This window comes from Topomyia yanbarensis, chromosome 2, assembly GCF_030247195.1.
Source record: "Topomyia yanbarensis strain Yona2022 chromosome 2, ASM3024719v1, whole genome shotgun sequence".
Lineage (NCBI taxonomy): Eukaryota > Metazoa > Arthropoda > Insecta > Diptera > Culicidae > Topomyia > Topomyia yanbarensis.
The window spans coordinates 344016612-344033716 of NC_080671.1; the positions used below are offsets into that span (position 1 = coordinate 344016612).

The window sequence follows — 17105 nt, forward strand, 5'->3', positions numbered from 1 at the left end:
ATCGCGATAACCGCCACCACAAGTACAGAGTCCGCTCTCCACGACCTCAATTCGCCGGAGATGGGCCTTCTACGTATAATGATTGAGCATGACCTGAGATATCACTCGAATGAAGTCATGACCCTCATCCATTCTCTTGGACCAAGGTTTGTGGATACCTTTGGGATTCCGAAACTTCCATCGCTCCACAAAATTTGCCAATTTTCGAGTGTGCTCTGAGAAGAAATATTTAAAAACTCATTGAAGCTATGCGATCCTTCATAAATGTCTCCTTCTAATGCCTAAATGTCCACCTTTTTATTATCATTCTAATCCAAGCGTCCGCTTTCTCATTACCCGGAATGGAGCACTGCGAAAGAATTTAAATTAAGGTAATCTGCTATTATTTTTCAGAAAAAGTACTCAAAAACTCCCATGTTTTCCCCAGGAAATACAAAGAATGCTTTCCATCCTCCATCAAACGGAGAGCCTCCTGTAGCTGTAACGATGTAGGCATGGTCGTTGACAGGTAAATATAAAACCATCAATTTTGTGGGGAGAATGTTGGCAGCACAGCCTCTTTTGTGATTGCTCTCACCACTACTGTCATAATAATTAGCATAAAAGATATGCATAGCTGGCATCCTATGACGAACGTTCCGTGTATTCCAATCACAGGATGAATCGAATACAAAACGTAGGCCCTAGCCACCAGACGAAACATTGTTTCTCTGATGATCTGTCCGTTAATCTGTCGACGGACCGGTGCCAATAGTCGCGGTTTTTCAACATTCAATCAAGTTTTTCATTTGCATGGGTAGCGTCGCGTATATTGGGTAAAAATTCGGGCGATCCGACGTTCAAAAGTCCCTTTCGCGTATAATTCTAAGCAATCTCTGGTCACCACAAAGTAGGAGACTGTTTACGGTTGTTCGCGTCGGGTACTCGTTTCGTCTGACCTTTATTCGTAGTGCAAATGCATCGTGTAAAACCTGAGGGAAAATGTAGTGACTGAAACATAGGGACACTTGGGTTTTTTGATGTACCATGTGAAAATTCCTGCTAGTTTCTAAGATTACCGAGACCAGGAACGACTTACTTTAGTTTTGCAACGGCACCCTTCCAAGGATACTCTCAGGCCTTTACGAGGAAGCTTAGGAGAGAAAACTGATTTTCCTCTTTCGGAAATTTATAGACACATTAGAAGATGTTCCCACAATGTTCAGGCTCTCGCTTTTTAGTGTACAAAGAAACGTACAAAACTAGTCGTTGTCGATGGCGTAGCGCTCTTTTGCATTATCGGAGCGTTCCTTAAAAGAATGTTTCATTTTGTCCCCACAAAATTCATATGCGGGATATGTCGAAAGGTCATGCGGAGTCTCTCCACAGTAGGAAACGCTCTCATTTGTTTGCAACAACGGCAGCTCATGCTTCGCGACACAAAAAGGCAAACAGGTAGACTAGCCCCGTCCAAAAGATCAAAGTTTGGAAGAGCAGATTCGGTGAAAGGTTCGAAATGAGGCTGATGGAAAATAAGTTATCATATACTCCTTGATTTTTCCTGAACGCTATTGCTTGCGAACAGTAATTTTCACTGGCCGAAGCAAAGGATTCTTAAAGGAGCGAACCCCATACTTCGCAATTAAGACCCTGCCCTGATGCCAGCAGTAAAGAAAATAACGATTGCATGGTCGTTTTAGGCGAGGATTTGTGAAGTTTCTTTTGCCGACGTCGGCAGTAAAACATGATGATGAGTTATGTTCTATTAATGACCATGCGGTAGACTTGGGTGCAACACCCAACTCCTACTTAGCAGAAGGCAAAGGACTCTTCACATTTCCTTTCGATCATGTCCATATGGGCCTGCACAGTCCTAGTTTTTCGTTATAAGTTTATAACTGATTCACTCTAGAATACCTGTTCGTCTTTCAAATTCATTGCTTTCGTTGTTTCTTAGTCTTAAATTTGCCGAAAATAGGCAACAAAATCGATACAGTAAAACAAAGTATACACAGTGGCTTTTTGTGACAAAGTTCTCATGTACAGAAAGTTCCAATAAAATCTGAGAGGGTGCTGCCAGCTCTGAATACGATTTAGGGCGCAATTCGTCAGTTATAGTAAAATGGATGTTAAACAGATTAGTCATCAAAGACTCCGACATCCCGTTTTAATTCATACACATTGAACTCGGTCGGACCATATCTGATCTTCTTTCGGATCTAAGATAATCCGCTAATCATTCTAAAGATTTTGAAAGAACTGACGCAAAAATATCCAGCCATGGCAGATATCCTAATGGGTCGCCCATACATGCTTAGAATTGTGTTATTCTGTCTAAAGCAAACAAATGATTTTGCAGGTGACAAGCTTTTTATGAATAACTACCGCGTCTGCATGCCCGCTCACAAGGTTGTAATCGACGGTGCAACTAGTCGCTGATTCGAGTTCTCTATGTGTGGATCTACTAAAGAATGGAGGTGGCTGTTTCAGGGACCTCTAGCTTCGATGAGCGAATATATCGAATGGCTATCGCACTGGGCGGGACAAAACGGTGTGTTCCGTAAAACTTGTGTTAGGTGGCTTTTGGCGGAATTGCTTTGAAACTGCTGCTTGTGCCATGCAAATGGGTCATTGTAACAATAAGGCTCGGTGTGACCATTGCGCAGAGAATCATGAGAATAACTCTTGTATTTCCAATTCTAAAAAATGTGTGATCCCATATATAAACTATATCTTGGTGTATTTATGGGTTATTGAGACCATTTTGTGGATTCTTGACGGTTGTGAATTTTGGCACGGACCATGTTTATGGTCTTTTCAAGGTGCTATGTGGTATTTGAACCCATGAGTATTTACTCGGGTAGGTAGTTTTTAAAGAAATTGCCATACCTACCAACTACAAAAATTGACGACGCTTCAAAGAATGAATGCATTACTCTGTGGAATCATCTGCTTCGATTATTATTTATATTTCACTTATATACCAATTATATGCAAATGTAGAATAACTAATAACCGGGTCATTATCACAGAAGGGTTCATGAGCGTATAAAAAAATTTAAAAGAGTTCTCCAAACTACCTTGGGAATTTTACAATGTTACCTGAGATGCCGGAACCAACGGACGAAGTAGAGTCCCCAACTACCCTCAATCGGCAAGAATTAGTTGAGAAAAATGCCATCGCAGACGGGATGCATGCCTTGAATGTCATGAGATGATTCAGAGGATGGTATGATTGTCATTTGGTAATGGAGCTGCAAACCTATCCACCAAAAGAACTTATATGAAATTAATTAATTTAAACACATCTGGTTTACACTTGCAGGGACATCAGCTGACCCGATGATATATGAAACTAGTCGAAATTGAAATAGTTGTTGTAGAAATGGATGCTGTTCAAAATCAATAACCGGAGACTCCTACAGTAAACAAACCTTAAGCGGCCCTTACACGTTCAATATTTTCGTCAATACCAGTATTGACGATATTGTTGCAATATTTCAGTCCCGTTTGAAATCCACATCGTCAATAAATTTTTTTCCATTACACGTACAATACTTTTGTCAATACACTCTAGTATTGACAAAAATATTGAACGTGTAAGGCCCGCTTTACACATGCGTTAGTCACACCACTCGTCAAGTTTACAGAGAGAAATCGCACAATCGTCACACTTTTATACACGATCTACTATATCTATGATCAGAAAAGACAAGCTAAAATGTGAAAGATTTTTTTTTACAAATAAACAGAAGAGCTAACAAATGAAAGTGAATGGATTGTTGGGCATCGGAACCTCATGCTCCAAAGATAGTAGGTAGTTGATTGAAAAAAAAAATGTTTTTAGAAATCCATATCGCCCAAATGATCCTCATCCACAAAGTTCAAAGATTGACCAGCGAGATTAAGGTTACCTTCGTCGATGTCGTCCTCCTCGATGAGCTCGATCGATCCCTGCAGCAGATCGTCCATGTCCAGCTCGGCCTCCAGTTCGTCCTCGGACTGTGACGTTTCTTCTAGGTTGTTGCTAGGCGACGACGAAAATATCGCCGGTGTTGTTACGGAGGTAGACTCTGCTGTTGTTCTAGTTGTTGTTGTTGTTATTGTTGTTTTTATTGGAGTTGATGTCGTCGACGAGGTAGAGGTGCTTGTTGTTTTCCCTCTACCCCTGACGGCTGATGGCACTGAACTACTACTGCTACTGAGACTACTACTATTAATACTACTACTGCTACTAGTGTTTTGCAGTTGTTTGGCTTTCTTGTTGGGACCGGAACCTCCGCCTCCGTTTCCCGGACCCTTCTTGGGTTTTTTGTTATTTACATTGGGAGTATTTCGATTGTTGACTTTTTTCACCAGTTTCTTCTTCGGCCCCGATCCGGGTACCGATGCCGAAGCTACTACATTTGGTACGTTCGCTGGAGTTGTGTTCGCACGATTATTACTGCTGCTAATTCTTACACTATTTGCACTATTAGGACTGCCACTATTAATAATACTACTACTGCTACTGCTACTACTACTGCTACCACTACTACTACTAGGACTAACAGCACAGTCACCATCTTCCGAACTGCACCTTTGACTTTTCGCCGGCCCTGGGGACCTTCTCCTACCACTATTTGTACCTATGCTACCACCTAGCGGCCTAAAGCAGTGCTCTCCGGCCGGTTCGTCCTCCCGGCATTTCCGTCGTTTTTTCTTCTTCTTCCGCAGTGTGTCCTTGGTGTCTTTGTCCTTGTTACCGCCCGGCGTTGCCGGCGGATTCGTTTCTTTGGCACCGCCGGACGCGGCGGGCTGACTAGCGATGGCATTTCGCGCCGAACCGCAGGCCGGTCGCGGCCGCATCACCTTTGCCGTCAGGTCCTGCAAGGCTTTGCCGGATTCGCAGAGCTGCTTGAGTCCGTGGCGGACGTGGTTCGGTCCGAATAGTCTCGAGATCAATCGCTCGACGCGATCGTGAGCTACCGTTTGGGTGAGGGCTTTCGTGTAGGTAGCCAACTTGCCCAGGGTTCGGTTGATCGGGATTTGGATCTTGCGCGGTTGGCCGGTTTTGTTCAGCGCCAGATAGAGCGTTCGGCGTGCGTTCGAGTGCTGCGTCGAGCTGTACGTGTTGTAGTGGTGCTGTTCGATCTGTTCGTTGAACACGCAGTCGTCGGTGAAGTCTTTCTGTATGGGGCGAAAGAAGAGAAGGAAAAATCATTAGTGTGGTCGTCGGCTAGTGGTTAAGATTTTGAAAAATATGTTTTTGCTGTGAATTGTAGAATTTAGTTAAGAAACACATTTTATCGAGAATCTTTTTAACAAAGTTTACACTACGTTTAGTGTCACCAAAGAAAACCCAAAGCTGGGATGTAATCGGCAAAGCTCTCACTCTAAACTATTGCTTCACAGAGAACATCAATATTTAAGATCAGACACTATGATTTAAGTTTGCTCTATGCTAAGCCTAAGCTTCAGCTATAATGGTTGCTCCACCCTCGTGAATCATCAATTAATCCTGTAGCCGAGCTCCGAAATATTGGCATCTTCGGATAAGCTTATAAGAGGAACAAATTCCAATGCATGCTCTTCTGAGTCCAAGGTCGTATTTTTGTTGCTAGATTTATCTGTTATTCATTCGATGTAGCGCATGCATTCAATTATTTTCGATCTAAATTAAACTTTAGTTACAATCTTAAGCACCGACTGATAATGATGTATCGATGCTTGTCTAAACGCCTTCCTCAATTTTCTCTCACATGTTCTAGGTCATCGGTTTTAGGTCATTTCCATTCATGATCATTCCCGTTTTGGTTGAAGGAGTTCATTGCCAAACAAATTCGAAGTGGGCTTGAAAAATCACTTTGGCATATACCCCACAAGTAGCGGAGCATTGTACATCGCAATCGGTTCACCACACTTCTGAGCCGCAGTGTTGTCGTCCACCTCTCTCCAACGCCTACTGCGAGAATATAAGGTTCTATCTCGGAACACACGTCTACTAACCAGCCATGAAGACATCCGATCCAATGAGAACGGACTATGCTAGTCGAATGCCACAGACCCAGCACTAATTCATACAGATGTTGAACTACGACCTGCAATTATGTTTTTCCTTTCTCAATAGAATGGTATAGTGATTGTTCTGAAATTGACTTATTGTCATATATCATTCGATTCAGGGAAATGTTCACAATCACACTAAGAAAAAATGTTCTAAACCCACTCAGAGAACCGACCGATTAAAAGAACTACTCTTGCCGCCGATCCAGAATCCTCGCCGGCACAACCTTAGGACATTACTTCGGAGAGGGTTTTCTATATGCATATCACTCACTCTAATAACTACTTAGTAGTTAGTTGCAACAGCCCCAGTCGGCGTTGTCTACGACGGCTCAATTCAAGATCAACGTAACCCAGACCGCACATACTCGCTGACCAAACTGTGGGACATAATGGTCAACGCAGCAGAAGAAAATATACCCCGAACCAACGGAACACCACCACAACGAGCCGTACTCTGGTGGAACCCGGGGTCGCCGCTGCCATTAAAGTGCGTCCGACCCATCTTCAGGATACCCAGGAATCCCGAAAGGAAAACGATTCTAACAGCCAAGGAAAATAGATGAACCAATTTCGTCGACGGTATCCATCCGGACTTGTCAACAGCCGAGCTGTGTGGTCGCTGGGCTCAGCGGAAACGCCGTCAAAACGACTAATCCCTATTGATCAATAATACCACTATTACTGACCCTGAGGAAATCGCAGACAGAATAGGATGCCATTTCTAATCCCAATCCGCCGACGAAGCTCTGCCCGCTGTTTTCGTACAGTGTAAAGACTACAAGCCACACTGACCAACTTCCACAGCCACCTAGAATAAATCCTTCAATGAAATGGAACTTGCGGCCACCCTCAGTACCGACGGCATCGACAGGATGAGCTGCGATGCACCAGTACCTCTCCCGGAAGGCCAAAGGACCCTCCAAGATTCGTTTAATGCAATCGTAGGAGGCTGGTCGTTCCCAAAGGAATAGAAACTGGTCCATGTTGCACCCATCCCCAAAAATGCTAGGGTAGCCGCGCCCTTAGCGACTGCTTACTGTCATATACCGCGAAAACCCTGGAAAGGATGGTCCACCGGCGACTGAGCACGTAGCTGGAAGACCACACACTTCTCGACCCACGACAAGTCACTTTCCGCAAGAGATTCGGTACAGGATCCCATTTTGGCTCCCGTGGAGAAGTGCTGGACATGTGTGATGTGTGTTACTACCACCTAATGTAGCAGGACCATCGTCCATAGCATTGAGCAGTCCTAACACGTCAATTTGATGAAGCATTACTCTCTGATTCTAATCAGCATGTTACTGTATGAAGGGCCAAAAGGGAGTTGTGTGGTCGGTAAGCAACTTCGAATCTCCTTCCAATAAGTTCATATAATTCAATCGCAATGCAAGCCATTGTAGTGACAGGTAGCTCCAATAGGTGGGGAGAAGAGCCCACCTAATCTCCACGAAAAGATAGCTGGCTACTCCACTCTTCCTATCCAAATAGCTTCAATCAGATGCCCTGATAGTCCATCTCAATTTGGCTCCCGCGGAGAAGTGCTGGACAAGTCCAAATCGCGAAGGCGTGCCTCAAGACCTCAAACGATGGGGCCTGTAGGGTAATTCCGGCAATCCAAAACTATCTCCAATCGCCGCTTCTGAGCCTGCATAGGAGAGACATTAACCCAGGAGCTCTGCGAGACCAACAGAGTAGCGCAAGGTTAGGTACCGTGACGCTATTCCTTATTAGAATGAACTCACTTTAAGCTCTCGTATCGTCTGCGCGGACTACATCTACTTGGTAGCTCTGAGGAAAACGATTCCACGCACCCGGATATCACTCCAGGCGATCATCAACGCGGTCGACCGATGAGCCCTCGCCACCAGCTTCAACATCTCTGCCGAAAAATGCGCCATCATCCACTGGATGCGGATCCACTACCTAGTAAACTCATGACTGATCCGTCTCAACAACATAACCGTCCCTTTCCGGAAGGAATCAGTCATCCTCGCAATTACCCTAGACAGAAAACTAACGATGACACCCCACTTTCAACGTGTTAAAAAGGACAGCGAAAGTAGAAAGCGGCTGGTCCGTACTATCTGCTCCCACCATCCCAAACACAATCGCAAAACAGTACTGAATATCGGACGATTCCTAATATACAGTAAAATCTTCTATGGGAACGAACTAACATGTCGAAACCTAGAAGGACTCTTCACTATTCTCGGGCCATCGGTGCGAATAGCCTCCGGGCTACTAACAAGCACCCCTGCCGAAGTAGTCTGTGACGAGGCCAGAATATTACCCTGCCGCTGGGAAGCAGCCAGGGTAGCTTTCAAACGGGCACTGAACCTCAAACATTCATCTTCACTGACTCTCTATAAGTTTTGAGAAACATTGCTTCCTGAACTTCGTAGAGGCTATCGAAGACCACCGAGACCCACTGGTCCCACTATGGTGGGTCCCTGGCCACAGCGGTATCAAAGGAAACACGCATTCCGACCGTCTAGCTCTACATGGCAGACGAACCCGAATCCGACTTACAACCGAGACCCACCAAAATCTACAGGGACTTCAACACCAATCTGCAGCATGGATTCACCCACCACTGGATCCCAAGACCACGCAAAAAAAAAAATCAAGGTATCTACCGACAGAAAGAGCAAAAGATACGCTCCCGACCCTCGATGGGGCACATCAGGGTGACGCACACACCTCTCCGTCAAGCACCTCCTACGCAACTTCCAGGAGCTTGAGAACCTGCGGTGGCAACATGGTTCGGTGGGATCTATACAGGACATACTAGCTAACAACCCGGTCCGGGAGGAGGTAATCCTCCTATTTCTGAAAGACCGCGGCATATACGACTGTACATAAACCAGCACCGACGGAACGAACGCGGGGTCTCCGCCACACTAGCAGATAGCTGGAGGATCTAGAAGCTGGTCTTACTACCAAAACCAAGGAAACCACCGAGAGATCCAGCGTCGTATCTATATGGCTGCTGGATACTCTAGGTAAACTTCAACGGGCAGACGAACTACGCTGCAAGTGAGAACGGATTATCGCAGAAGCAGTTCGGATTCTGAAAAGGGATCTCGACGGTGGACGCCATCCTCACAGTACACTTGCACTAAAGCGCGTAGAAAGCATTGAAGCAAAGGAGAAGGTGTAAACGCTACTGCGCCGTGGTAAAGATCGACGTTAAGAACACGGTTAACAGCGCCAGCTGGGTGGCTATCGTTGTAGCGCTACACAGAATGCAGGTCCCGGAGTATTTGTGCAAGGTTATTAGACGAGCTTGGCGCAGAAGTCGATTAGGGTCACGGCGGGAGTACCTCAGGGCTTCATACTTGGCCCAACACTCTGGGTCATAATGTACAATGTAGTGTTAACACTGTAACTGCCCAGGGGAGTCGAGATTGCCGTCTTTCCAGATAACGTTGTCCAAGCGATAACCGACGAGACCCTTGAGGAAATGGAGACAAAAAGCATCGTGGTAACCTGGATGATCGATGCCAAGTTATAGTTGATCCAGCGTGTTGTGATCAGTGTCGGTGGACACTCAATTCCATCGAGGTGTGAAGCACATGGGTGTTATAGTTGACGATCGGTTAAATTACAACAGCAATATCGACTATGTATGCGAGGGGGCTGCGTATTGGCAATGATCATGCCAAACATCGGAGAAGCAAGGTGCTGCACGAGACGTCTCCTGGCGGGTGTCTCATCCTCAATACTGAGGTATGGCGTACAAGCTTGGGCTGCTGCGCTGAACTCAAATCGGAACCGGACGAAGTTGACAAACACGTTTCGCCTGATGGCTGTTCGAGTCGCGAGCCCGTACAGAATGATATCACCAGAGGTAGTATACGTCATTACCGGGATCATTTCCATCTGCATCACTCTGGCTGAGGCCGTTGAATGCTACCAGTGGAGGAATACACGAAATACGAGGAGACTGGTCAGAGCGGACTCGTTTCATAAGTGGCAGCAAGAGTAGAACAACTCGGAGAAAAGAAGGTGGATCGACATCGACTCATCCCAAACGTGTCGACTTGAGTGCATAGGAAGCATGGAGAGGTGAACTTCCATTTGACGTAGTTCGGACACGGATACTTCCGGAAGTACTTGTATCGGCTTGGAGATGCTTCGTCACCCCTTCGCCCGGAGTGCGTGGACGAGCAAGAGACACCGAGACACGTGGTCTTCGAATACCCTTGGTTCGAAGGGGTATGCCTGTGGACAATATCATCGAAGAGATGTGCCATGACAAGCATACCTGGGACGCTGTCAACAGAGTGGTTACGAGTATACTCTCCGAGCTGCAGAGAAAGTGGCGAAGGGACCAACAAAGTAGCGCCACCGGCTAGAGAGCCGCTGTGAAACCATGGGTTTCTGGAGAAATTCGGCTGCCGGGGAACCCTCCGTCGAGAACCAGTCGAGTAATACGCGACGTAGCACTGGGTTCAGGTCGTTGAGGCGCCAGTAACCCGGACTTCAGGCTTCACTGTAATCGCTAGATCGACCTCGACACCCTACCGGGAAGCTCATCCACCGCCGGTGATTTGAACGAGTAGATCGCGTCGAACAGCTAGCAGTGGATCGTTGGGGCGCCAGTGAACTGGAAGTAACGATTCCTCCCGGAATTACTGCATAGACCTCAGCACCTACTGGCTGGCCCGTTTAGTAGGCTAGGTATACCGCCGGGGACTAGATCGAGTAGATCGTGACGAAGCGGGGAGCTAATTAGCTCACGAAAACGAACATCGGTATCGGGTAGAAACCTACCGCCGGGGAATTAACAGTAGGTTAGTTTCGTTGCCGAGGACTATCCGACTAAATCGTGACAAAAATGGGAGCTAATTGGCTCAAACTCGGGTACCGAGAGCCGGAAAACTCTCATTCGGAGTGGGGTAGTTCACCGCCGGATAATATCCGAGTAAATCTCAATAAAGCTGAGAGCTAAATAGCTCAAGCAAGCGGGTAACGGTGTTGGGAGAAATTCCTCTGTCGGGGAACTATGGGTTGGAGTAGGGTGAGTTCACCGTCGGGAACTATCCGAGTATATCGTGATATGGCCGGAGGCTGACTGACTCACGGAAGCAGGAGCTAAATAGCTAATGGAATCAGCATCTAAACGGCTTACGGAGACGAGAGCCAAAAAGCGACGTAATAGATGGAGACAAGAAGCAATAGAAGAGTCGAGAGTTAAATCAAAGCTCAAAGGTCGAGCCATTTCATGAACCAAGTGAGGCTCTGAGATAGAACAGCAGAAAGAGGTGCGACGAAAGCACAACGAGCCCTCACCCACGAAGTAAACCCTGATGTAGTTCCGTGGGGAAGATGGATGAAAAAAGAGTAAGGAGTGTTTTTAGTGGTTAGGCACGAACGTGAGCCGTAATGCACACACAGTGCCAATACACTACAGACCAAGCTTTGTAAGTAGCGGTAAGTCTACTACTCGGGTTATTGTTTGCCCGGCGAACCCTTCTTTTCAGGGCGGCCTAGGTGCCTCTACAGAATTTCAGATTTTCGTAACAACAAAAAAGTAAACAAAAAAAAAATACCAAATTTACCGACTTTTATTCATCTCTTCTTCACTGCATTTCTTATGGTCAGCAGGTGCTAACGATAGCGGGAAGGCGGACGGTTTCTTCCGACCGGCCGGGAGAGCAACGACCGAGTTGTCCTTCGGTCGTATCTTCGTTGGCTGCTTCGGCAGCGATTCTTAACTTTTAGCCAGGGAGGTGAGCAAGGCTCATTTGTTGGAACCTCCCTAGCGACGTTGGCGACGAATCGCCGGATCGTCTACTCGCCGTAAACAATCCCGAAAGTCACCGCAGTGAACTTCCCAGGGGAAACCTTTGTCCGCCCTGCTTCGTTCTCCTTGACGGTTAATTGTGGAGCATAGCTTGTCTCGTTTGACTGATCCTCCACAGTGAGAGCGGTACTGGTGTCACTTGGGTCCTATTTATTTAGCCGGAGAACCGAGTGGCTCCTTGGCAATTAGATTCTGTTATCCGGCGACCCAACACCACAAATCACGGAGCACCCGGACCACGGGCTGGCACTTTTCGACAGGACTTTTCACTGTCGCACGCGCGCACTAAACTGTACTTGTTATGGTCACGGGAAACTGTCCCGAAAAAGGTTAAACTAATTTGGGCGTCTATTCGATGCCGTGATCCGTCACTCTCTAACTATAATTAACACAATCTGCCTCATCGCATAACTGTCATCCTGATCTGCAGCATAGTCCACACACTTATTGCAGCAGGAGTAGAGCGGTGGCCTATCTAAGCCATATGTTTCTTATATACAAACATAAAACAAAAATTACTACACCTATCTGAATGCACAAAACAGTTCACAAACGCGAAACTATAGAAAAAATTACAAACTAAATGTGAACGGTATCGAACAGCGGTGAAAATAACTTTAACGTAAACAATACACTCTACGGAGAGAGTACGCACGAATAGGTATATTTCCACCCAGTGCTAAATTGTTACCCTAACGGGTTACAGCTTTTAAATTTTTTGCTATAAAAACTCGCACACATATATACACACATACGATATCGACAAACTGAATCGAATGGTATATTAAACTCGGCCTTCCAAGTCTCGGTAAACAAGTTGATTGTTTGAGTGATTGCATAGCCTTTTATATTGGAAAGGCAAAAGGTACTAATTTTTGTGCAAATATGAATAACTTCTGAAAATGAGCAATTTGTATTTATATAAAATGGGTAAAGTTTTTTTGCGTGTATGTAAGCCGAGTTCTCCTGCCCGGTCAAACCATTGAATTCGGAATTCAAAATAGATTCAGTATGTATTCCAACTCAAATGCAACAACCGATTCAGAAACCGATTGAGACGGAATCGGTTGTTGCATTTGAGTTGGAATACATACTCCATTCAGAATTCCGAACCGAGTCCGTAATGGGTTTAACTGGGCGGCGGCCGATCGTTGATCTCGGTTCGGGTAACAAATCATTCGCTAGGTGGCGTCTTCCTGTCAGGCTTGCGTTACGTCCAGACTGCTGGCATTTATGCCCTGGGGGTTTTAATCTCCAACAGTGTGCGATTTTTATATGGCTTAATTTAATTACAATCGTCACGATAGCAGCCAATAACCAGTGGCCTACTGAGTTTAAAGAAGGAGATAAAATACACCAGTCAGGATGCAGTACCGCGAGTCCATCAATCAATTCATCGATCAATCAATCAATCACTTCTGGTCCCGTCAGTGCGCGGTGATCATGCGTGAATTCAAAACTCGCGGCAGGGTGGCCATCGTTACTAGGGCCCAAGTGGATATAATTGAACAAGCGCGCACGTGTGTACGTGCGAGTCGTGGACATTTCAATGGCCGAACCGATGATTGATGATTGGTCTAATCATGTAAACAAAACATTCATGATGCGCGAAAATGACCAATGCGTCAGCCACTCATTGCGGGTCGATGTCGGATGAGGTCTAATAAATCATTCAATCGACTTTCGAATTGGACGTTTATTTGACGGCAGGATAATCGAAATTGCTCTAATTGTTTAAACATGGGAAATATGAATATTAATTTGTTGTGCATTTGCGTTGGTTTACCGGTTGAATTTTATAAACTAATAAATTTGAATCAACGGATTGTAAAAAATCGCTTGTTTTTTATTCACTGTTTTACACTCCCCGAGTGATTATGATCGGGCCTCAAGGATAGTCCACGACGCAAATTCTGCATAGCGCCAAGTGATAATTTTGTGCTGTCAGCAACACGCAAAAAACTTTCACTTGATCGTGAAAAGCCAGATGACCAAAGCAAAGGCAAAGATGGTCAGTGACCTCAACGAGAAATAAATAAGTCAACATTCTTTTGAAAAAAAACAACAAACACACAAGGAAGACTTGCGAATAACACTTGCGAACTAGTTCAATGACTCAACGCTCCAGATTCTAATGCATAAACATAATCTACATCACACCAAGCCGATATACAGTGCGAATGGATGAAGTGTTATAACTTAATTAAACAGCTAAACACATCGAATCCGCGAACCTGCTAATGACTGACACAAATATTTGCCTGCATACATACTGAGCTGGGTATTTTTTTTTCTTCTACTACCCAGCCGTATTTGCTCAGCAGAACTTCCGGCGATAGCGGCCAGACAGTAGCGATCTGCGGCAAACCGCACTTCGCACAACACAACCGGGAACGGGTGAAAATGGCAGTGCGTTAGGGAGATTTATAGATTAGCCTGCAGGGAAGAATAGATGGTCTGCTAACAGTGTGCGGCAAAACTCTATGACGATTCTGGGTGTCGTCAAAATCTGCCGTAGCTGACCCATGTGGCGCATGTTACATAAGCTTCGCACATGTCAATCGTCATCGTGATGTGTTAAAATTCGTTTAAGGCACAGTCTTGCTCTCGTTTATACAGAAAACTATTGCCAGATTTTGTTATTATTTTGAGAAAATAATATGGAGCTGTCAGATTGTCAAGTTAAATAAGTTTTAAGAGGAAATATAGGAAAAATAATTCAGTTATGTGTGCAAATATATTGTGCACTGTATGCTACTGTTTAGCTATCGCTTGCTAGCTTTTAATATAGAAGTTATAGAAGTTGCAAAAAGAAACAAACATGTGACCAAGAAATGTCCCTTAAGAGAAAGTGTGGACAAAACTAATTTGAGGTATCGTAATGAGCAGATCATCTCGCTTTGAAACTGGCATTTGTGATTATTTGCTTCATTTGGTTTTCTGAGGAAAGAATTGGAAAAAAATCCATTTGAATCAAAGTGGGATTCAATATCATAATAATTGATAAAACAGCTTGTTTCCGACAGCGGACAACTTAACGAGAAACTATCGGAACATGTGTACAACTGAACGCTTGACAATTTTCAATATTGAAGAACATTATTTTAGAAAAAACCTCCTATTGTAATTGGTTGCCAATTTATCTGGCTTTTTCTAATCCATACTCTTATGAGAGGAACACTAGGTATATTACTTCATGGGAAAAATAGTAGGTGGTCGCTTTACACAAACATTTCGGAAATCGTCCTCCCAATCCGTCCGTCACTCTTTGTCGGACCGAGAAAGCAGAATTAAGAAAGTGTTAATCATTACGTCAAATTGATGAGCATTTGACCACAGATTGTCGGGACATAGGACGCGATGAACGATAGTTCATCGGTTGCGCTTTAAAGTATTCCACTTCGATCATGATTATTCTAGAACATTTTTAAAAATTGTGATCGCTAAAGAAATACAATTTCTGTTCCCGCTTAGGTAATATTAGAAACGATCGAGATGTTGATTGATTTAATCTATTCTCATTTGCAAACATCCATATTTAATTGAATCGTAAAAAGCGAAGTTAGAAATCATCATAGAAAAAAGGTACTAATTTTTAAGAAGAGTGTTTTGATGTTTTTAAAAATTCATTTCACAATATCACTCCGTAAAGAGCTTTTAATATCGAATTATTAATATAATAATAAATTTTTAAAATTATTCATCTCGCAAATTTATTTAGAGTTGGAACAAAATCATGCTTAGGAAAATTTTATATACTCAAGTAGACGTCCAAAACCTTTGAAACAAAATTGAGACGAACATCACACATCCAAAAGGGCGAACACGAAATTATTGCGACACATTCAACAGGGCATAACTTTTTTACCATTGGGTAAAAATCAACCAAATTTTGCACACTTTCTCATTGATGTGTATTGTTTACATGCTGCCAAACTCGAAGTCGTGTTTTTCGATTCAACGAAAATGGAGGTGAACCAACGCGAGTCGAGAGAACAAATTCTTTCCAAACACCTGGAATTTCCTGACCTGTCGCACCGGCAGTTGGGAAAAATGTTGAACATTCACCATTCAACCGTCTCCAGAGTGTTGAAGCGGTTCCAGGAGCGGTTGACGTTGAACCAGGGCAAAGGAGCTGGAAAAAACCGGGACCGGAGAACAAAAAGACGGAGGGAAAGGTGAAGCGGATGATTAAAGCAAATCCCAACGTCTCAAGCCGTGATTTGGCTAAAAAGATCGGCATGTCGCAGAGCTACGTCCAGAATGCAAAGAAGAGAGCTGGACTACATACATACAAGGTACAGAACTTCCCAAACCGCGATGAGCGGCAACAATCAACGGCTAAGACTCAGGCTCGGAAGCTCTACGAGAAGATGCTGACAAATTATGGCTGCTGTGTGAAGGACGACGAAACGTATATAAAAGCCGATTTTAAGCAAATTCCGGGGTTGGAGTTTTTCACCCGCAAGAGCAAGTTCTATGTGGACGACAAATTTAAGAAGAAGAAAATGTCGAAGTTCGCTTCCAAATATCTCATTTGGCAGGCCATCTTCTCTTGCGGACTGAGGAGTGAGCCTTTCGTGACAAAGGGCACAGTAAATGGCGAGATCTACAAATCTGAGTGCCTCGAGAAACGCCTTTTGCCGTTCTTGCAGCAGCACGACGAAGCTCCGCTATTTTGGCCAGTTTTGGCATCATGCCACTATTCTAAAAGTGTCCTGGAGTGGTATGAGGCCAATTCTGTCCATTTTGTTCCAAAGGACATGAATCCGCCAAACTGTCCGGAGCTGCGCCCGGTGTAGCAGTACTGGGCAATGATGAAGCGGGAACTTCGGAAGAGCAAGAAGACAGTCAAAGACGAGAAGGACATGTTAAGAAAATGGAAAAAAAAACTGAGAAACTGGTACCGGATGACACTGTAAAGACTTTGATGGAGAGCATCAAGCGAAAATGCGTTCAATTTTACACTCAAGGCTCCATCGATTAACTTTTCTTTTGATTTTTGAAGTAAATATATGTATAAAACTACCCTAAAATTTTGGTTTGATTTTAAACATTATGACATTTTCGGTGTCGCAATAATTTCGTGTTCGCCCTTTAATCTGTGACACGCCCGTTCTGTGTAATCCGCACCAAGCGCCAAGCGTGTTTACTGTTCGTCGGAAAGTGTGCGGTGGGTGAGGCAATAAAGTGACCCACAGAAGAAAATATTTGCACGCTTTAAATTCTTACACGATGTCAGCTGATTTGAATACGGCAGCAATTT

At 44.5% G+C, this 17105-nt stretch overlaps 1 protein-coding gene across 2 annotated transcripts in view; it reads right to left on the bottom strand.

Annotated features, from left to right (window-relative positions):
* Positions 1-17105, bottom strand: part of LOC131684133 (rho GTPase-activating protein gacF) — a 335709-nt gene that overhangs the window by 17769 nt on the left and 300835 nt on the right. The window contains exon 4 of one of the 2 annotated variants that reach the window (XM_058966713.1): positions 3894-5148. In XM_058966713.1, coding sequence (XP_058822696.1) covers positions 3894-5148 — 1255 coding nt within the window. Of the gene's footprint in view, positions 1-3665; positions 5149-17105 lie in introns of those variants that run through there. The other variant, XM_058966714.1, reaches the window with a different exon arrangement.